The 21,891-nt window shown below is 37.3% G+C and overlaps 4 protein-coding genes across 4 annotated transcripts; 3 read left to right on the top strand and 1 right to left on the bottom strand.

Moving 5' to 3' along the window:
• Positions 1 to 94: 94 nt before the first annotated feature.
• On the top strand, positions 95 to 590 carry LOC117570035 (uncharacterized). Its single transcript, XM_034251459.2, has 2 exons — positions 95 to 279; positions 347 to 590. Exons 1-2 carry the CDS (start codon positions 186 to 188, stop codon positions 562 to 564), a joined length of 312 nt encoding a protein of 103 aa, XP_034107350.1. The 5' UTR covers positions 95 to 185; the 3' UTR covers positions 565 to 590.
• A 14,781-nt stretch (positions 591 to 15,371) lies between these two features.
• On the bottom strand, positions 15,372 to 16,705 carry LOC117566533 (uncharacterized). The gene is made up of 4 exons (XM_034246073.2): positions 16,588 to 16,705; positions 16,412 to 16,531; positions 16,062 to 16,354; positions 15,372 to 15,954 (listed from the first exon to the last, which is right to left on the bottom strand). The coding sequence occupies exons 1-4, from the start codon at positions 16,702 to 16,704 to the stop codon at positions 15,807 to 15,809; spliced, it is 678 nt and encodes a 225-aa protein (XP_034101964.1). The 5' UTR covers position 16,705; the 3' UTR covers positions 15,372 to 15,806.
• Positions 16,706 to 17,841: 1,136 nt separating this feature from the next.
• On the top strand, positions 17,842 to 18,719 carry LOC117566534 (uncharacterized). The gene is made up of 3 exons (XM_034246074.1): positions 17,842 to 18,000; positions 18,063 to 18,484; positions 18,536 to 18,719. The coding sequence occupies exons 1-3, from the start codon at positions 17,842 to 17,844 to the stop codon at positions 18,717 to 18,719; spliced, it is 765 nt and encodes a 254-aa protein (XP_034101965.1).
• A 457-nt stretch (positions 18,720 to 19,176) lies between these two features.
• LOC117566535 (uncharacterized) lies at positions 19,177 to 20,048 on the top strand. Its single transcript, XM_034246076.1, has 3 exons — positions 19,177 to 19,350; positions 19,407 to 19,810; positions 19,868 to 20,048. The coding sequence occupies exons 1-3, from the start codon at positions 19,177 to 19,179 to the stop codon at positions 20,046 to 20,048; spliced, it is 759 nt and encodes a 252-aa protein (XP_034101967.1).
• The last annotated feature ends 1,843 nt before the right edge of the window (positions 20,049 to 21,891 follow it).

Genomic DNA, 21,891 nt, shown 5'->3' with positions numbered 1-21,891 from the left:
GATGCCTAGCTATGTAATTTAACAGCAACTCAAAATTGCGTTAACAGTAAATGTAAACATTAACGTGCGGTATATCGATAGGTAGTGCTATCGATTTTGTTCTACTATCAGCTGTTTGCCAAACAATTCTAAAAACGTGCGCAGGAAATTTGTTTTATTTTGTTGTCAACTTAAACGTTTCAATAATGCCACAAGGTAAATTTAAAAAGGCTAAAATGCCTGCTGCTATACAGAACAAGAAAAAACAGCAGAAACAAGCAGCGTTCACCCGTAGATCAAGTGAGTAATTTGGCATGGGCAATAAGTTGTGTGCAATTGATTACATTTATTCTTAATTTGATTCCAGATGCACCCATCCAAGCGAAGAAGGGTAAATTTAATGAGACACAAAAAATCAAGGCGGTTATTTCCAAATCGGTAAACAAATCCGTTGAAAGCGAGTTGCGATCACGTGCTCATGAAGGCTACATTCAGCTAAGCAAAGCTCAAGAAGCGGTGGCAAAGCATCATTCAACGAAAGCTGCCGCTGCGGCAGCAGCAAGCACAAGCAAAACAATAGAATAAACTCATTGTAACTGTAAATAGTAAAATAACAATTATTTAAAGACTTTCATTTCAAATGCTCGTATTTTAATGTGTAAAATTGCTTGCATCACTAAGGACCCCGATCATTTTGGTAGATTGCAGTAGATTGGCAGGTCTAATAATAAGGAACCTTTTCGTGACGTCACTAAGGACGCAGATCGCTCAAAGTAACCTTGTACGCATGCCCATAAGTAGTCTGTAATAATTGTAGTATATTGGCAGCTCTATAGTAACGGAACTTTATTGCGACTGAATTTTTCTCGTTATATTTTTGCATTGTGAAATTGCGGATAAAACTAGTTTCGGGCTTTGGTGCTAGTAATTAATCAATACTTTTTATAAAGCGTGTGAATCCAATAATAATAATATCGAAAGATATCTTCGTTTACTAAGCTAAGTTATTATTTTTATGTTTTTTTTTAAGTGCTTTTGCTGGCAGTTCTAATTGCCACATGTTGCAAAATTTAATATTTGTGTAATTTATGGCTCGCGGCAGTCGAAGAATTGCATTTTTGAAATTGGTAAGTCATTTGACTACTTATCGCAATCAGATTGCGCTTGTTTAATTATAAAAATAGTTTGCCAACAAAAGTTTTGTACGCTGACATTTATTGGGCGTGTTGCCACCATAAGCTCAGCTCCTCACCCTTCCCGCAATCAGTCTCTACCAGCAACAACGGTCGCTCATCAAAAAACTTTTTGGCATTGGCAGAATGAAAAGTGAAAAGAAAACGAACAAGAGAAAAAATGTGAAACTAACAATTTTTATTTAATTTTTGCTACGTTTCGTTTCGTTTGCTATGCAAATTTGGCGCTTTTGATGTGCTTTTAATTAGCCCGTTCCCCCTTGCTTTCCGTTCCCGTTTCCACACAGCCACCAAATGGAGTAACACAAAAATCTGCTGTCAATTGGTTGTTGTCTTTGTTTTTCTATGCTGATTCGTATTGCACTTTGATTCCGCTCCTCCCGCCTCAACGTTTCGCTCTGTCTGTCTCTGTCAATCGCATGCAAATGAGCGTTCGGCACCCAGGTGTGACCAGGTGGCGCTGTTTTTGGATGCGGAGTTGTTTGAACGTTTTACGTTTTTAGTTTTATGCTGCGAAAATTGAAGTGTCCTTTGCATATTCAGCAGCATGCAAATGCATTGCACTCAGCCTGCAATTACAACGGCACTTCTGTCGCTACGCTAGATGCGAGTGTGGGGGAGATTTGTTATTGCGTTTTATTTGGGATTTGCAATTTTTTTTCGCTACCTCGCTTTATGATGTTAGAAAGGGACAACTATTGCTTGTTGTTATCAACTTTTCCAGACTACTTTGATATATTAGTGTATCGATAAGCCTTAATTTGAATATTAATCGAAAATCGTTGCGGCCATTATGATATGCATGCCATGTTTCTATGTTATTGTTTTTCCTTTGCTGCGATTTCGGTTTAAGATATGCATGGGAATGTTGCAAAAAAGTACATGGTAAATTGTTTTTACTACGTCAATCAAAGGTTGTGCTTAAGAGTTTATCTCTACCAGATCAATGCACTTGGCTAGCTGTCAAAGGATTTAAACGAAAAATGTCATTCGAGTTGATGGCAACGGTTTTTTGGCTATATGCTTCGTGTTGTGTTGATTGATTCTTTCTCTCACAGGGCTTAAGGCCACCTTACTTTAATTACAAAATATTTTTAACAATAGGAGGGACACCCACACAGAGAATCAGTCGAATTGTCCTACAGCTGTTTGTCATACAAACGCATAAAGGATAATGACCATTACAAAAGCGGAAATCACACGATGAAGCATCCTTTACGAGTACAAGTTTCTTTTTTTTCCTTTTTTCTCATTTAAAACATATTTACCCAGTTCGTTTAATGTGCCAAAAGTGTGTGTGCCTTGTCAGTGCTCAAGGCAGAGCACAACAACAAAGCCAACATAACGCACACGAAAAGAAAATGTAAAAACTATTTGAATATCGACGTGTGGCCATTGTCCACAGTGTCCAGACCAGACTCGAAGGCCCAACCGGGCCTACCTGCTGCCGCTGCTGTCTCATTGTGTGCAAGGCGCGCATGTAAATTTGTCCAACTGGATGCAAAGACAAACACTTGAAACGTTGAGCGGACAAATGTCCGGCTGCCGCTGGTTTGTGGTCACCTGCGGAATTTTTTCTTTATTTCATCTTTTTTGTTTCGATTTTTTTTTTGCATACAATCGCGACTGGGCCAAGAGAGCTTGTGTGTGAATTTTGATTTATTCGACAATGACAACGGCATTTATATGCAGTTTTGTTTTGCTTTATTTTCGACTGAGGTGCACATTAAATTTGCAGTTTTTCCCTCACTGCGAAAAATAATAATGTAAATGTAAGGCAACGAAATAAGCTGTCAAATGAACTCTATAATAGAAATGACAACGGCTCAATTGTTGAGAGGCTTGAGATTGCTTGGAGAGATCGATCTGCTTACGGCGTGGGTATAAAAGAGTTTCGGCTGCATACAAAAATATGGTATTGTTATGGAAAATGGTTAAATATGTACATACTTATACCATATACATACTATGTTTATATAAAAAGTATGTTTATTTACTTGATTGTATTAAATTAATTTTTAGCTTGAAAATGATCATAATACTTGAGGTATTTTAATATAGAATTTCTAAATTTTTTAAAAATGTAAAAATATAGTATTTTAAATTCTATAACAATACTAAGAGCACTTTAATCGTTGAGATATTTTCTTATCCACAATATTTAGCCAAGCTATTACTGATTGTTAGAGTCATTAAATATATTTAATGATCGAGCTGAAGCGGGAGGACAGATAACACTTAATATATTTTATTTCAGTAATGTATAAACACGTTATTTTACTGAGATATAACTATTCTTATCCAGAACTATTACAGATAGTAAAAATAATTAAAAGCATTCAATGTTAGAACCAAAACATTAATAATAAGACGAGGGAGGGTAGATAATACATTTTAATATATTTTATACTTTCACGCATTTAGTATTGTGTAAAAAAGAAGGTAATTTACTACGCTGTGTTACAGTTTGTTCAAGTATTACGACATTTATGAGTGTGTGTTTTCGGCATCTTCCTTTTTAGTTCCTTTCACATTAAACCATCGCGAGAAATGTAAATGCCAGGGCAGAGGCATTTAAAACTCGCGCTTAGCCATTATTATACAATTTTTAACCGACATCCATACATGTGAACATTCCAACATATGTAAGTTTTATGTAGCGCAACGGCGCTGATATCAAATTGTATCTACAACTTCAATTTAATTATAAGCCACGCACGGCTCATCAAAATTTCTGCAGCAACCGTTGCAGGTGCAAATGCAGAACTTCACAGTCTGTAGTCGAAGTTGAAGTCGTCGCCAGTCGCCCGTCGCCGGTTGCCAGTCGTCAGTCCTGACCGATCCCAGCTCATTTTCGGTTCCACATTATTATTATCCACGCTTTGTGGCCCGTTCTTGATCTTGTTCCCGCTCCCGCTCCCGCTCCCGCACCCATTCCCATTATCGTTCCCGCTCCTCTGGTCAGCTTGAGTTTAGTTTTTGGTCGCCTTTGCCACTTATTGAACGCGGCCGCGGTACAATTCATTTGCAAAGCGTATCCAAAAATGTTGATGGGATTATTATATGTTGCTTTTGAAATGTTGTTCAACTGCAGGTGGAATCTGAATGCATACCTGGACTGTGTGTGCAGGTCTTTATCTTTTTAATGTCGTGGATTGCTTTTGTGTTTTGCTTAAAGCATTAATTTATGTATTAAAAGTTAGAAATCCGTGTGGACAGGTGAATTTCTCACCCCTGCTTCTCAGCAGACATATAATTTGGAATTGCTGGTGAAATTGTATAGATTATGCAAGGAGATGGTAATATGTGCAAGGACAGGTGAGTGTTGCATAATGGAGTTTGTAAGAATGTGAAAAGAAATGGAAAGAAGTGTATGTATTATATATAAATGTATTATCGATTGCTTTTGCTTTTTAGCAAAAGTTTAATACTTATACTCATTGTACACAAATTAGTCTCTAGCTTTATTGGCATATTTATCAGTACACTAATATCGATATAAATATGAAAGCAATTGGGATGTGCTTTACTTCCGCCGGCTGCAATATAAACTAATAAGAGCGGAAGAAAAAAAATCTGCTGCTAAAAAGCGCCGCGCACCGGATGTAAACGGAGCCCAGCTGCACATTGAACTGCAATTGTCATCAATACACCAAGAACAGCAACAACAATAAAGCGCAAGGACTGAAAAGCCAATTCATAAAACAAAGGCAACCGAAAGCAGTAACAGCAAGAGCAGCAACAACAACAACAACAATGGCAAAAAGGCGAATTTCAATAACGGATGTAAATAAACCACAAGAGATCGATTACCTCCCCAGCGTGCGAGCAGCAAGCTGCGACAGCGACTCCGACAGGACTCGCTGCACATCAACTCGCCTCATCCCACCTGCCTGCTGTCAGGATAACAGATGCGCACAGGTACGAGTACAGCACACAACATACAGCACACAGCACACAACACTCAGAACACAGCATTTTTGTCTGGCATGCAAAAATATCAGTTAACAACATGAACTGCGCCAGCCAAAACAGCTACAAAATAAAAATTCAAGCCAGACCTTATCATAAATAATATGCAACTGAGAAGCTGTAAGTTTGAAAGCTCGACTTCGAGATGCTCTGGGTTGCTTTTTTATCCTCAAGTTAAATTGATAGTGATAGTTATCAGCTGAATAAATTTATTAGCCACATGAAAACAATTCGTTTTTCAATAATTTAACAGTCTATCTGATTGTTAATGCTAAACTTAGAAATGAAAACTTAAGATTAGAGCATCATATTTCTTATTTCGAAAAAATTGGAAAAGTTAACTCGAGGTTGAGAAAATGCTTCTAAGAGCTGCAATCTTTTTTTTTTAGTATTATATATTTAGTATTATCTGGTTTTATATCGCCATCAAGTGTAATCCTAACTAACAATATTTCTAATTGCAATTGCCAATGTGCCTAGATATACTAATTTATATGATAAATTGAATTGAAAAGAAGATTATAATTGCTATCTGTAACTTTTCGTATTACATGCACTTATTGCAATTTTATTTAGATTACCAATTGCGGTAGTATCTTTGAGTATCTTTTCTACAATTCTGATTCCTTGACTACTTAAAGCGTATCGACTCAATTCAGCTTCCCTTTGAGGGCTTCTGAAACAGGGTATAAGCAGCTGTTCCGCTGAAAAAAATCCTTGGCATTGCACGCAAAAAAGTGCCAAGTTGAAATTTATTTAAGCTGCAGTCACGCAGAAAAACGCAGCAGCCGCAGGCGCAGACGACGTCGGTCACTTGTTAAGCTCGAAAGCAGCAGCAGCAAAGGCAACAGCAACAGCAGCGGCAGCAACAACAAAAGCTCATTAAAGTATTGCACCTGGTGCATCTGTGGAAGAGAGAGAAGAGCTTAAACTGAAACTGAAACTGGTCCTGGCTCTGGACTGTGGACTGTGCGCCAGCGACTTGGTCGCAAGTCTGGATATGGATAAATGGGCAAACGCATCAATCGAATGGAGAAGCGCTTGAGGGTGATATTGTGGATATTTATAAGATTAAACTCCGAGCAGGCAAGCATCCATAAATGTGTTGATATTATTACGGTAAACAGGCTGATGCATTTTAAATTGAATTTAAGATCACTTGCGCCACTCGCCACTCGCTACTCAGACAACTCACCATCGCCATCGACTCTCACTAATTGGGCCCGGAAAGTGGTCCATAATGAGGTTGTGTCGTCATCAAGCTGATGGCACAGCGATTTAGCTGAATGGTTTATTGAAAAGCCATCAGTTGAATGGGTAAAAGTTTTGCACAGTGCTTATTATAATACACGCACAAACAGCACTTAAACTCATTTTGTTTAAATCATACTGACCCAATTTTTCAGCTGGCCAAATACGCACATTGTTGTAAAAGGGCCGCCAATTCCTTGGAACAATATCTTCACAAAAGTCAGCTCATTGTAAATGTATTTACGACGATTGTCTCAAGGTGTAAAGAAAGGTGCTCTGCCGACAAAGAGATCAGTTCAGAACGCCTACAGCTGCACAATGCCTCAATAGAAACAAAACCCAATTGTCAGAGCATTGTGGCAGGACGAAGCATTAATCAAAATCAACCCAAAAGAAACTGCAGCCAAGGTCATAAATGTCTCCAAAATGCTTAAATAAAGTAATGCGAATGTTTTTAGAGTTCCTCACAGCATCATCGTCTTCTTCATGTGGTCAACATTGGTGAACAATGCGGCCAAGGGTCAATGCCAAAAGTCATTTGAGATTCGTTAAAGAAAAATTACACATCGTTTTGTGGAGCAATTACCAGGTGTAAAAATGCTCAAGGGCGTGGACTAATTGTTCGACTCGGTCCAACTTGCGAAATGCATGTGCCTTGTGTCCAGGACTCTTCTTGCGTCTCTCACTCTTGTTCTCTTTTCCTCTGCACGCATGACAAATGCAATGGGCAGGACTCGCAATGCAGACTCACAACTCTACCGAAAAATGTTAAGCGTCCAGTGTCCAGGGTCCTTTGCACTGCTTCCACGTAATCAAATGCATGGACTCAACGGTGTGCTGTAATTTTGTGCCTCTTTTGTGCAGCGTTCAATTGTTTTGGCTGCCTTTGTCGGAACTTTTATTGAAAAGCATCGGCATCGGCATCGGCATTGGCTTTGCGTCGTTTTGTTCTGGATTCCAAGCCCGGTTCTCTATTGTCAATCGAGCGACGCTACTGAAGCGTTATTAATGTTGGTCGCTCGCTGTCCAAAAGTAGTTCCCAAGTAGAACAACGTTTGATTTGTGCGATTGGGAATGATTTGACAGCTGAAAATACGTGGAAAATTCTTCAGAGTTTGCGAGAACGTTTGGCGCTTGATTAACGAGTTCTCTAGAATTCACATGTTGGTTAACACAATTCGTAACTAATTGTAGAAATTTACGCTTATAATTCAGTTATGAAATATCCTAAAAGTAATAATACTTTAAAGTAAAATATCCTGCTAAATTTGTCCATTACAAATTAAGCTAAAATAGTATATAAAAGTATTCTGACATTTTTCCAACGTCATTATTATATTTTTCATTGAAAAGCATCTACATTTTTTTTGCCCAATTGTAAGCTTCCACTCAGTTCTATAAAATTCACATTATAAGTTAATCTAAAATTATAAATAAGAATATACTGATATTTTTCTAACATTATCAGAATATTTTTCTTTATAAAAGTATATATAATATATATTTCTTTACCCATTTCGTTCTCTCAGCATTCGAATTTCCATTCTCATATATAATAGAAGAAATTTTTAATAATAACATAAGCGTTATGGTGAGAAGATTAATGAAAAATAAAAACCATTCTTAATATTCAGTATTACTTAGTTAACTTTTAGTATACATTATGCTCATGATTTTGTCGTTCAAAATCTAATCGAAAATTACAAATAAAAGCATACTCACATTTTTTAAAGCCCTTTTCACTGAGAGTACTTTTTCTGACCCATTCCTCTCTCAGTTCAGTGCACTTATCTTACCTTATCTTATGGCTGATTTTCAGTTTAACTCTTCTCTTTGTTTAGTTTGATGACTTAGGATTTGCAGGCTTAGGTTCAAAGCCTGCATGCACTCAATTTACCATTTGCCTTTGACAAAATCGAATCGTTTATAATCGCTTTGGTAACTTATCGAGAAACCATCAAAATTTTGCTCATGCCAAAAGGACCTTTGTGCATTGCAAATTCAAAAACACTTAGCCGACGCAGAGGAAGAGACCGAGGAGGAGTTTCAGGCCACAGACTAACAGCTATCTATCAGAGATACATCAAGAGGTAATTCAGCTATGAGCCATTTCCGAAACTAAGTGTTGGGTTGTTCCTGTTCCTGCAACAGGACTACCGCCACCGTCACCGTCACCCGCCAGCGTCACTGTCACAGCCACTTCCTTGGCATTGTGGTTAGGGCTCGAGTTCAACGGTGCTTGGTGCTCGGGTGTATTCAATTTTTGTATTTTGGCAAGCGTCTCATGTGACATAGCTCTGCACAGAGGAAGTAGGTGTATATGTTGTGGTTGATTTAGGCTGCCTGCCATATACACACACACACACACTAGGGATACCTGTCCTTTTAGAAGGGAAGAGGAGCAGTAACTAGCAGCAGCAGGAAGAGTGGAAAACTCGCAGAGAGGAGGGATGCTGTAAGCCGATACGAGAACACGTTGGTAGCGCGCAATTTTTGGCATTAGTCTAAAATGCGGTCTGGCATTTAATTTCTATTTAAACATTGCATTGAAATTTGAGAGCTTCCCACAGGTGTGTGTGTGCTTGTGTGCAAGGGGAGCAGTAAGGATACTGCTTGCTGTTTGGGGTGAACTGTGTGAGAGCTGAGCATTGGGACTTGGAACTGGTGACTGGCATCGTTCTGCAGGTTCGTTTTGCATTTTGTTTGCTCTTTGGCCACGCTATTCACTTATGTGTATTTAACGCTAGTCCATCGTTTATATATTCATTTTGCCTTTGAGAATTTTACCTCAAATTGTGCGTGCTAAACACACAGTTGACATGTCAGTCAGAACCCGGGCGGAGTCGAGTCGAGTTTAGTTAAACTGGGTACGGCACGACTTCTGGGGTTTACCTGTGGGTCTTACTCGCTTGGCGCTCCTTAAAATGTCAAACGTTCTGTGCAACGTCACATATGTATGTATGTATGTATGTGTGTGTGTGGCGCTTGGCTTCACTTCGCGCTAATGGAAATTGTGGCAAGCAAACTGACGCACGACGTCGATGACGACGACGACTTCCTGCCGTGTTACTCGAAATTTATGCTAAAAAGCTGTTACGCTCCGACCCGGGTCAAATAAGGTGGCTGCCAGACTGTCAGGCGGCGATACTCGTACACGTATATTACACCGAGGCCTCCTCGCATTTCAGGCCCCTCCAGTTATTTATGTGGAAAACAAATTTTTCTTGATTTACTCAAGTAACATGCGATTTGGTAGTCATATCAATGCTTCCCTTATTGCCAAGGGTACAATCACTTTGTTGGATTGGATGTGACAACAGTTTGGCATTGCGGTATTGGTGTAGAATTAAAGAGATTATTTCATTTGTTTAACAGTTTACTGTTTCAAAATCATTGTACTATAATACATAAAACAATAGATTGGATTATCGTGTAAGATGGAGGATTCTTTTATTCTACAATATAAACGACATTCTCTTCGTTTTTGAGTAGTATAATAATATATAATAATAATATAATGTAATGTATAATATATATAATACTCGTAGTATTCAGCTTATTATAAAAAAAGGAATGTAAATTTCATCGCTAAGATCAGTGCTGATCATTTAAAAATAAATATAATTTTCAAATATTAGGTGCATATTTTCACTTCTTTTACTTAGAGGGTATTTATTTTAGGTATTTGAAATGTAGGTTTGTATTTTTCTCTCGTTTTCCAACACTCTTGGTTGCCAGCTCGTGAGCTTGATACGTCCTTTTTGTTGGCCTGCGGCACGTGGCATGTTTTTGCTTCAAGTTCACACTTAACAAACAACTGAACTGAATGCTTGGCCTGCCCTTTGGCCTATTCGTAGCCTGGCGTTTGTTTGCTTTTTGTCTGTTACCAAGTACGAGTCTCTATCGCATAATTTTTCACTTGTATCCTTTTGTGTTCTATGTCTTCTTGCGTTGCACACACATGCAAAGCACCAGGCTTATATATTTTTATGTTGCCTTTTATTTTTATTTCTTGCTGCCTTTTTTGTTCTTGTTGCTTTATGTTGTTATTCTTGTTGTTGTTGTGCACACCCACATGGGCATTTCCATTTGAATCTTGAAGTGCGTGTGTGTTTTTGTGTGCGTTCGTCGTTTCGACTGCTGTTGATAAATTTGCTTAGATTATTATCCTGGTGCGTTTTGCTTTCTGGTGTTATCTTTTGCTGTAATTAGTCTCGAGCTTTTTTTGCGCCGCATTTACACAAAATGCTTTTTACGGGCGCCACACGCACTCGATCCCCAAACAAAAGCTGCCAGGCAGGAACCTCTAGACAGTTTGTCTGATACGAATAATGTACAAAAGAGTCGAGAATACATTTATTCTCGGCCTCTAGACATTCGTGTGAGCAAAAAGCAAATTGGTTTCCATGTGTGGATTGGCTGAGTAATATAGTGTAGTACAAAATGCAGCCCACTTACTAAATCAGAAGTTAGTACATATTATGAGCATTAGTATAATTTTTGGGTGTAGCATCAGCAAAGCAATAAATTCATTTACAAAAGTATCTAGGCATTAGAAAGTATTCCTTGTGAGTTTTTATGAAATAAAACTTTGTTAAAAATAATGGAAAAGTTCTTAAAATTGGAAACTATGTTGTAGTCTTTTGTTGTCGATTACGATATACCGCTATCCTGAAAATAGAATTTTTAATTTTGTCAAATAAATGTGGATTATAATATTGAGTTGCTAGGGCTTATTTTTATTTAAGATTAATTTAATTGTTGCCTTAGACTTGAAATTTTCCTTAGAATAATAAAATTATTTATTTGATTCATATTTATTTGATTCAAAATAAGTTATATTTTCAGAGTTCTGCATTGTATAACTTAAAATTGGGTATATATCTAGAACCTTATGGTATTTTGTATCCTTTGATTGTACATATGTTAAATAACAAAATACTTTTTAGTTCTAAATAGTAAATACAAATTCTGTTTCTAAAATTTTTAATTTTATCAAATAAAATTGGATAACAATTTCTAGAGAAACTCATAGAAATTAGATGTCATTCAAAAAAATCCACCCACAAATCTCGAGAGATATTGGCTTAACATGTTTTTCTTCCTGTCCTTAGATCATTGCAAAATCCGCTCTTACGGAACAAAATTGCAAATAAAGGCGGCAACCTCAAAATATTTGCAATCCGGCCCCTGAAGTATAATAGCTAAATCTATGTTAGGTTCTAGTAAACACATATTGCAACATGCGTTAAGGCGCTTAAGCCTAGCTCGTTGTGTCTAAGCCGTGGGGATTAAATTGGCTCAGGGAGAGTTGCCGAAAGACGCCTCAAAGGTAAAAGGTGAAATATTTTTGGGCCTAAGGCGGTTTTTATTTTATTTTCTTTCTCTTTGCGGGAAATTGATCCCTTTTGCAGTTGGGCGTTAGAGGTGTGCACCGCATAATTTTGCACTCAATTGTAAATAGAAACCTCAAACTCCGACAAGCAGAAAGCAGAAGAAGACGAATCTACCAAAGTTTTTTTTCATCGCCTCGACTAAGTCCATCAATCATTTCTTAGCCTGGCCCGTCAAGGCAGCCAGCCACATTAGCATTTATGAAGTTTGCCCGGTGAATTCTGTTCGTTTTTCTTCTTTTCCATATTTTTATTCCTGTACCCGAAAAATCCAACAAAAGGCGCGTTCAGTGCTCGCCTGGCTGGTTGACTTTAATAAGATTTTCATAATTTCATGCGCTTGTGCATATTTGGAGTCAATTAATGTCAAAGCAGTTTGGAAACGCTGCAATCGATCAAATTATAAATGCAGTGCGAGTTGTTGGTGCAATGAAAATTATGGGGCAGTTTTTCCTATGACATACATGAATATGAATGATGATGTCTTGGTTGTGACCTTTTTTTATTTGAATTATGCAAACTAAATGATGACTTTTGATTAAGCAGGTGAAGCTAGGTGTTGATGTTAGCGATAAGCACAAGGAAGGAAGCCTGCGAGTCAAGACTTGTATTTTATTCTTGGTGGGAACAGTGACAACAGCTAATGATTAGACGCTGTAGAATTTCTCATCAAAATTTGATACGCTCATATGCGGAAGATAGTTAAGATTCTTAGATAGTTCACTCAAATTAAACTAATCGAAACATTCATGGGAGAGAATATATTTGACGAGGATGGATACGCAATAAATAAAATGTAAAGCATAATGCAGGTTGTAAATGATTTTTATCAGTTATTTTTGAATTAGAAACAACTTGCAGGTATTTATGATTATACTCTTTTATGTTTGGTATTACTTTGAATTACATTTTTTAAACTTTTGTTACTCGTAGCTTTTTTTGGAATTAGAAATTTTTATAATGAAATAAAGCCTTTGGTTGCCCAGCTTTGATTCTGTACTTCTTAATCCAGCATCAAAGTTATAAATAATTATAGTTATTAATTAATATCTACAGCTCAAACAATTTGTAGGCCTAATCTTTCTGGTTAACCAAAACCATTGAAAAACGCATCATTGTGTACACACACTCACACACTTACACACACACTCTCGCCACAAACACGTAAAAACATTTCATTAACTTAATTAAAATAAACCTGAAAATCCGCAAACAGTAAAATGGATTGCTTGCAATGAGTTTTTATTAAAAGCGGCATTTTAAATGCCATTTCATTTTATGCACTTAATCCAATTGTTGGGGCGTGTAAAAGCGTTGCGATAGCAACAGCAACAGCAACAGCAACAAGCAACAGCAACAATGATAATAATAATAACAATAATAAAACCGACACGGTAATTAGTTAATTTATAAATTTCATATAAACTGCTCATTTGTGAATTCAATTAATGTTCATATGCGCGTGTCAAAGTAGATTAAAGTCTAATTTAATAACTGACTAGTGGAATTTCAGCAAATAAACAATCAGTGCGAGGGACAGAGCAGAGAATGTTGTTTGAAATCGAGATACTAATACACTTATCCGTCCACTGATTTATGACACGAACTGCGCCCAACTGTCAACTGCCACAGAGTATTATGCTATACTATATGTGTGTGCTATGATATGTTAGAGATACTCCACAACATTTGTTGACATATGCTTGTTGGGTTTGGGTGAACCACAGGAGCCTCAAACAGACGCGTTTACAAGTCACATTTACGCCCCCATCTGTCATTGAGCGTATACTACTTAAAGGAACTGTCAATTGCTAAGGATAATGCAGACCTTTAGTGTAATTTATGCCAAGCAATGCTCAAGTGGATATGTAATTCCTTGAGGCACGTCCACGCCTGCGCACATCTGGTTTGTAACCTTAGACTTTGTCTGGTTTGCATTTAATTTTTTTTTTATACTTCTGCGGTATTCTCGCTTGGCTGGCTTGGAGGCTAGTCCGACTGCCAAGTTAATCATACTGTTGACTGCAACTGCAACTAATTACAAATCAATTTGTATCAGCCCCAGAACTTACAACCACAGAAGAAACCAATTCCCCACAGGAAGTGTCTGCGGCTGTGGCATGCCCCATCTGAATGTTCAGCCACCTGCCTTTTTGACAAGTCAATTAAAATGTTTTATGCAAGTCCTGAAATACTATGTCATAAATCAGCGCAGTGAGGCAACAAAATAAAGTCGTAAATGTGACTAGAAGAATGCATTCAAAGTGTGATTTTTATAGCCCGCAAGGCGTGTATTTACAATTCTGTTATAGCTCTCAGCAGTCTTCGAATATGTTGTCGCAGATCAGTTAAGTAGTTGTAAATTAACAGATTTTCTTATTTCAAGAAATTTATATCAGTAGATTTTTAATTGCACATTAAATTCGCTATTTCAATTTCAGTTTTTAGTTGGCTTTCTCATATTTATTTGTATATTCATTTTTTTCAACTCAAACTAGCTTGCTTAGCTTTCAGCTTCACTGATCTTTATTTAACCCCTGGCTTTATTGGCACTTAAGTTTTAGAGACCCTGCAACAACGCAGTTCTTCAGACCATTGTGCCCCAAAATGTGAAGCATTTGTCTTCTAATTATGATTTCAATAGCTTTTCGAAATCAAAGAAGGCGTAATTCGCTCTCACCAGTCCATCAAAGACCTAAGGTCTCTGCTTAAACAATGCCTCGGTGCCCTTAAGGCGGCAAATCAAATCAAAGAAACAACAAACAAGCAAAATAATAATAATAAAATCTAAATAAAAAAAAGGAGTTCAAATCCTGTTCTCTAAAGAATCCAAAATGCGAGCATTGTTGACAGCCTTAAACCACAAAAAATAAGAAAACAAAAAGAGTGCTCAAAAGGAGCGGAAAAAGCGATCAAAGAGGCGAAACACTGCAAACAGAACACTGAGGATAAGTGCAAGAAAGACTGAATGAAATACTACCGATGTGACGCTCAAAACTCTTCGCCTTGTTCTCGAACAAAACGCGAGGCATCAACACCACATATCCCCTTGTCTGTGTTCGTACTTCATTCTTTTTTTTTGCGGATTCCTTTGCGGCCAGCTTAGGACCCTACTCATCAACATCATCTGCCTTTGTTGCCAGGGCGATATGTGGCAATGCATGTGGATGTTGGATGTTGAATGTGGTGTCTTAAGCGCTTTAAGCGAAATTAAAACATTTCACGCAGCAGGCGGACAACTCTACTCATTCTTTGGCTCGTTCGCTTGTTATGCAAACATTGCCACAGATTTTCGCATTTATTATTGTAAAATATGTGGAAAACACTGTAGAAAATAAGTGCAACTATTGCGTATCATTGTTACTAACAAAATGTTATATGTTGAATCGAGCAGGGGACCATAACCATTCTTAGTTATATTATGAGAATTTTATAGTAATGATGATAATGAAGAATATTAACTAATTTATTATTATTCGAGTTTCTAGAGGTATTTTTCATATGCCCATGCCTATTTTGTATATTATATAATATGTAATAATAAACTGTAATTTAAAAATATTTTTTTACACATATGGTTATTTTTAGGTAAATTTCATTTGCGCTTAGATTTTTACTGAAGTATTTTAAAGCAAACGCTTTTAATTTCATTATGAGTGCGAAGTTGTTTTCTATGATGAAATTCTGCACAACATATGTTAAGTGGGAAACTTTTGCATTATAATTGAGTTTCATTTTGTCGTTTGTCTTCAAATATGTTCAATAAATATTTATGGTAAATTGGGCTGACAAAATAGATTGGAAATTTCTTCCTGTTTAACTGAATTTTCTTAGACGTGCGTTACTATTTTTTTAATTCTTATTTTAATAATAATTTACACATGTATTTTTATTATTTATGAGCAGACAAAATTTTGTAGTAAAAAACTGAAGGATACTCTAGTCTCATTGAAGAACATTGGTGTAATGTAGTCGGTGCGAAATGCATTCTCTAAGTGCAGGCATGCACACATTAGTTTTAGAGCAAAACGCTTATCATGTCCAGCATGCTGTGTGCACATCCAGCCACGTAATCAGCACAGTCCGAGTAGCGCGTGCCCAACTCGGATGCCTCATAGATGCTATCCACGTGCTGAAGTCGCAACTCGGCGGCGCTTGTCGTTGGCCTGTGTTTTTGTGTGTGCGAAAGGCGTGAAAGGCCACTAATTAGTTCGAGAATGGCCCATCTCTGGCAGCCACTAGCTCCACATGCTTGCTCCAATAAGTAACTTACATGAACAGAATTTTGAATATGCTGCCCAATACGCCGTTGTGGACATCCAGCGGCTCGGCGCTCACTTCACAGATGGTACGCAGCAAACAGGCGCTGCCATTGAATCCATACTGACCCAGATAGTTAACAATCGCGCGATAGAAGTCGTGACGCGTAAAGCGAGGCGGTTGTCCAGTTGAACGTTTCACTAGGTTATCGTTGTTGTCGTCCTTATCATTATCATGGTCATCATTGCGTCCATCTATGGGCGTCACATCGCTGCCAATGCCCAGAAATCCCTCATCCAGATCCCACTGTCAAATGTGATAACGTATTGTGTGTGCATTGTATTAGAATCCTTCCTGACTTACCCTATCAATCCACTCATTATATGAGTTATTTGATGGCAAACCATAGTTGGACTCAAAGTTAAATGCCATGTACACATTGCGATACGTCAGGTCCAAGGGAATGGCCACGGCAGATAATAACTGAAAGCACACGTAATTAAATCAGGATTCTGTGGCAAATCGCTTGGCTTAGTTACTCCAATGGAACCGCCACGAGGAAAGAACAGCACAGCACTTGTGAGCTTAACACTGGCATAAAGAAATAATAATCCAGAAAGGATGAAGTCAAAGTAACGCCAACGGTTAGAACTCATCGCTAGCAGGGCGCGTAGTCAACTGTTTGCCACTTGTAGTTGCAAGTTGCACTTGATCTCTGGAAATTTGCAGATGGCATATGCAACCAAAGAATCAACAGTAGAAAGCTTCTAACATTAATAGGTGTGAACAAAAAGAAGCACTCAACTACAGGGTGGCGACTTAAATGAATGTTCAAATGAACAAACGTAATGTGAATAAGCATAAATAATAATAAAAAATTAAGTTGATTAAGGGGAAGTTTAGATTACCTAAAACTATTATTTAATAGTGCAAGAATACTTAATTCTTCAAAATTCTTCCTTAGAAGATAAACAACAACAATAGTATTGCAGATAAAAGATGAAATAACGGTTTGAGTCTGATGATACTGAAAGTAACATTTTTTATATCCAAAATCCGAATTCAAATTATTCTAATGTTAATAATATATCTTTACAATTGTATAAAATGATCATTTCCCAAACAATTTTCTTACATATTTTTTATTTAATAAAGTAAAGTATTTTTTTTTATTATTAGTACAATTTTATAGTAATCACTTCCCACTTTCCTTCAATTTTCATAAGATTAATTTTCTGAATATAAATGATCAGCTTATCTATTTTATTTCATCAAAAACTGAAATTGAAATTTGTTGAATTTTTTGCCCAACCCTGTATGAGCAGAGAAATTATGAATGAAATTGAGGAAAGAACCATGTCGAGCTTAGCTAAAACTGGAATATGCAAGTTTTACACAGTTTCCGCATGACCGACCTAGCCTAGTAACTTGGTCATCTCGAGAGTCTTATGTATGTATGTCACTGTGTGTGTGTCTGGGAAGCGTCAATTGGTTGGTGCTAATTATTGGAATCTGTAACATTTCTCTATGGAGCCGACAGAAAGTAAGAGATCAACATGATTCTTTCTATGTAGTTTCGATTAAAAGTAAGACAACGTCGTCTTTTAACTTTTGTTTGTTAATAAATGCGTGAGGCCAGAACGCGTTATAGAATTCTTTCGATTTTATATTGAAATTCTTTATTATTTTGTGTATGCTGAGAGAGTCAGTATCGCGCTGCTGGGCAACGCATTAACAACGTGCGCAAGTCAAGTCGTCAACAGTTGTATATTCTATCAAAACACAAATTGAAAATGAAATCGAGAATAAATTCTGGTCTATATCTGAGCATTGTCTCTAGTTTGTTATCAATTGTGGCCGCTGATTATGGCAGTCTCTCAAAACACCAGCGCAGTAAAAGAGCTCCTATACCGTGGCTTATATTTCCAACAACATCACCTACTCGTGTCCAGGTGCGTAATCGTAATCTAAATTGATGGCGGCGCGAACGGGAACTGATTTTATCTTCAATCAGATTGTTGTCGGTTTTGGTATACCACTGGAGGATCTCGACTACGAGGCGGTGACAACTGGCTATGTGCTAAAGGCGGAATATTGGTTGCCAGAAACGCCGGATGCATTACGTACGCCAACATCTATGCCCATCAATCAGGTGCCCACAGCTGGTTCCACGGGTGCACGTCGCCATAGGCCCATGTTTGAGAACTTTCTCGTGGGTGCCGATGATCTGGGCAAGAGCACCAAGAAGCTGCTGACGCGAACGAACAAAGTGCTTAGCAGTTATCGCTGGACATTGTACAAGGGTCTGGAGGGATTGGCCCAGCGTCTGGGATATCAGGGTCGAATTTGTGTGCTGAAAAGCATATGTGAAGCTGCCGAGGAGCCTTTCCATTACACCAATGGATTGGTTGCCGAACTGCTTCACATACTTTTAACGTAAGTTCAACTTTTTTGAGTAGTTGCTCTCAGTTAACGAATTATTTATAGGCCCTCGTCATCGGTGGATAAGCTTTCGGAGCATGCCGATAATGAGTATTATTATGCCGAGAAGGTGGGCCAAACAGGCGCCGGCTGTAATCGTGTCTTCAAAGAGTGCAGTCACAGTTTGTTGCAACATTTTAGCTCACTATACGACAATGTGGATAATCTGCTAATGACAATAAACTATTAGTAACTAAAAGAAGATAGATTTATTTTTTATTTCGGAAAAGGGAATTTTTTAGGACTTACTTTACAATTTTTGTAGACCATTTATATTTTTTAGTATTTTTCTTGTAGTTCCTTTGAAATGTTGTTCAGTGTACTTACAGTATTTACAGTCTAGTCAGGTGTTAATTGATAGAACGCGAACTTTACGGTTTTAGCTAGAAAACCGAAACTCTCATTTATTTTAGTCATAAGTCGAAATGAGCACACAGTGGCGTCCGAAATATTTGTCTCAATGCTGTTTATATCTGTGGATTTGTCTAACTAATTAATCAGTTTGGCACTTTCGCTTTTTTTACGCTTTGCTACTTCTAATAAAAGAAAGTAAGAAGATATCACATGCCAATTTCAAACAGTATAGTCAAGAAATAACATTCAAACTGTGCGGTCTACAAAACTATCGTGCGTATATTTAAAGGATAATGTCTTTTAGGAATGTTTTCTTGTTTTTTACTGTGAGCTTAGTGTGTTTGGCTGTTGTGTCCGCTTACAATGAAAGCTACAGTTACGCTCATCATGATGAAAGTGATTTGTTGGTGCGAAAAGCGCGTTGGCTGCCTTTGATTTATCCACGCAGTCATCCAGCGAGATTTAAAGTGGGTATTTAATGTGAATTCTAGTGAGTTTGTAATTCAATATCTTCGCCTTGCAGTTGATAGCAGGTTTCGGTATAGCAGTAGATGATCTTGATATTGAGTCTATAACCACAGGATATGTGTTCAAGGCGCAGTATTTTTTGCCCAACAGAGCCGAACAAATACGCACAAAGAATGTGGTCGATATCGACGATCGATCGCTGAAGGATAATGCCACCATATTTCAGCAAATGCTACGAAAGACTGACGAGGAACTGGGAGTTGCTTCTAGAGTCGTAGAAGCCTCTACAAAGCCCTGGGATGGTTATCGTTGGGCTGTCTATCAGTGCTTTGAGAATCTTGCTCTACGCATGAAACTAAATGGACGCCAGTGTGTGTTGAAAAGTATTTGCGAAAGTTCTGCAGCGCCGTTTGATGAACGCAACGGTTTGCTGGGAGAACTTTTGCACATACTCCTAACGTGAGTAGAGTGAACTAAATGGCACTAAAGACGCATAAACTAACTGCATATTTATAGTCCTTCTAGTTCAAAGGATACGCTCTCAGAGCACACGGATAACGATTATCTGCAGGCTGAACGTTTTGGCCATGCGGGTGTCAGTTGTGATACGGTTTATCCAAAGTGCGAGAAATCTTTGTTGGAGCACTTTACCGATGTGCATCATATGGGTAGTGAATTTCTCAAAATGTTGGGCTAAAGTTTTTAAAGCATTTAAAAAGAGAGAGTATATTTATTTATATATAATCGTCGTGAATAAGAACCAATTATTATTCCTATTCTTATGTATAGTAAATACATTTAAAGAATATTTATTAAATTTTATACTAAGCTAATATTAATGTTAATTATAATATATGACCAATATTTCTCTAGAATTGTTTTTTGGAGGTTTTAAAAATTGCCAATTTAGTTGGAATATTTCCACTTTGAGAAATATTTTTCATTCTAAATTAATTTAGCTAGTTATGTAAAATATATTATATGAATTCTATAGTTCATTTGAAAAATTTTATAAATATTGTTGTCAATCAATAATTATTAATAATGTAAATTGTATATTTGATACTTTAAAAATACGTTTGGGTATATTAAAATTGAATTTTGAATCATACGTTTCATTAATAAATTGTTTTGTCTATTTTAATAAGTTAGTAATTTTAAAGTACTTTCAAAAATTTTCTTGCATTAATTTTGATTGTAATGTTATAAATATTAATTAAACTTGTAAATTGAGTTCTTGAATTATTATTATTTCTAAATTATTTGATCAATTATTCATTAGAATTATGAATTAAATGTATACTTGTCAGATAGTATGTGAAGATAATAAATTCATAGAGTTGCATTGTCATTACAACTTCTTCTAATGTGTAATTAAATTCTTTTGCTGAGAACTTTTTTCCCAGATGCTTCCTTATCTGGAGAATCTATTAGGAAACTAGAGTAGAAGAAAATAGATAACTTCCCTTGGTGGAACACACACATTGAACAGCAAACAGTGATTAAGAAATTAGTCTTACATACTTTGGAATGAATTGGTAAGAGTATCTTATACAACGTTCCAGGCATTCTAACAACTTCCTCTCTGCATCATTTCACTGTGAAGCGTGAAATTTATGCAAATTTGAACATAATAACTCTTTTTGTTTTCTGTTTATGTGCCAGCCTCATCTTATAAACTCTCCATATCCATCTCATGGCAAACTCCATCTTTGGGCTCTTTCTCTACGCTCGGGTGGTCGCTACTTTTTTTTGTGTTGTTTTCAAATTTTTTCTTCAGTTTTATTTCAACCTATCAAAACGTACGCATCTTGCAGGTCTTTAGCCTCTGTCATGGCCAATGCATTGTCTTCTAATTTAATAATTATTGTTGGAGTCATGGCTGGCATTAGCTACTGGGTCTTAAGACCCACCACCGACTTTGAGTCTGGCTAACAAATAGGCGTTTAAATGCAAATGTCCGCGCTGTAATTAATACGCATAATACGCGTATTATGCAAATGCCGATGTAATAATGACTGGGCTCAAAACTTTGAGACTTTTGGGACTTGAGAATATGCTTTTCACACTTGAAATGCAGTCGAGCGCTTGCCTCAGAGTCACTCGTATATTCGTCACTGCCCAACCGATCCATTGTTAATGTTTTTACGTACTAATTAGCTTTGACAAAACACAAAACAACATAGCTACTAAAAAATTAGTTGGGATCGAGAGTCAACTCAGACTGCAACCGAGACTGCGACTGCGACTCCGACTGTCTCTGGGGATCTGCGGGTCATCGTCTGTGACTTTCTCTAATGAAGTTCCCAGCGAGTGGCTTTTAATTTGTTGTCTGTTGTGATTCTGGTACACTTGTGCGCATCATTCGGAAACCGATGACAACATGTGATAAGGCCTGTAGATTTGACAGGAGTCTAGTGAATGGGTCTGCTGTCGTTTGGATCGTAGGATCAGCCATAAACTAGAATCTCTGCTAGAGATAATCGCAGCAAGATGATGAGCATGGTGATGATGGCAGTTCTGGTTTTTTTTTTAGTGTA

This window comes from Drosophila albomicans, chromosome 3 (genome assembly GCF_009650485.2).
Source record: "Drosophila albomicans strain 15112-1751.03 chromosome 3, ASM965048v2, whole genome shotgun sequence".
Taxonomy (NCBI): Eukaryota; Metazoa; Arthropoda; class Insecta; order Diptera; family Drosophilidae; genus Drosophila; species Drosophila albomicans.
This window is presented reverse-complemented; position numbering and strand designations above follow the sequence as displayed.

Coding starts and splice junctions, on each gene's coding strand:
- LOC117570035 (XM_034251459.2), top strand. CDS start 186: ATGCCACAAGGTAAATTTAAAAAGGCTAAAATGCCTGCTGCTATACAG. Junction 280..346: donor AGCGTTCACCCGTAGATCAA/GTGAGTAATTTG, acceptor ATTTGATTCCAG/ATGCACCCATCCAAGCGAAG.
- LOC117566533 (XM_034246073.2), bottom strand. CDS start 16,704: ATGAGTTCTAACCGTTGGCGTTACTTTGACTTCATCCTTTCTGGATTA. Junction 16,355..16,411: donor ATAATGAGTGGATTGATAGG/GTAAGTCAGGAA, acceptor CACATTTGACAG/TGGGATCTGGATGAGGGATT. Junction 15,955..16,061: donor ATATTCAAAATTCTGTTCAT/GTAAGTTACTTA, acceptor ACAAAAACACAG/GCCAACGACAAGCGCCGCCG.
- LOC117566534 (XM_034246074.1), top strand. CDS start 17,842: ATGAAATCGAGAATAAATTCTGGTCTATATCTGAGCATTGTCTCTAGT. Junction 18,001..18,062: donor CATCACCTACTCGTGTCCAG/GTGCGTAATCGT, acceptor ATCTTCAATCAG/ATTGTTGTCGGTTTTGGTAT. Junction 18,485..18,535: donor CTGCTTCACATACTTTTAAC/GTAAGTTCAACT, acceptor AATTATTTATAG/GCCCTCGTCATCGGTGGATA.
- LOC117566535 (XM_034246076.1), top strand. CDS start 19,177: ATGTCTTTTAGGAATGTTTTCTTGTTTTTTACTGTGAGCTTAGTGTGT. Junction 19,351..19,406: donor GTCATCCAGCGAGATTTAAA/GTGGGTATTTAA, acceptor TTCGCCTTGCAG/TTGATAGCAGGTTTCGGTAT. Junction 19,811..19,867: donor CTTTTGCACATACTCCTAAC/GTGAGTAGAGTG, acceptor GCATATTTATAG/TCCTTCTAGTTCAAAGGATA.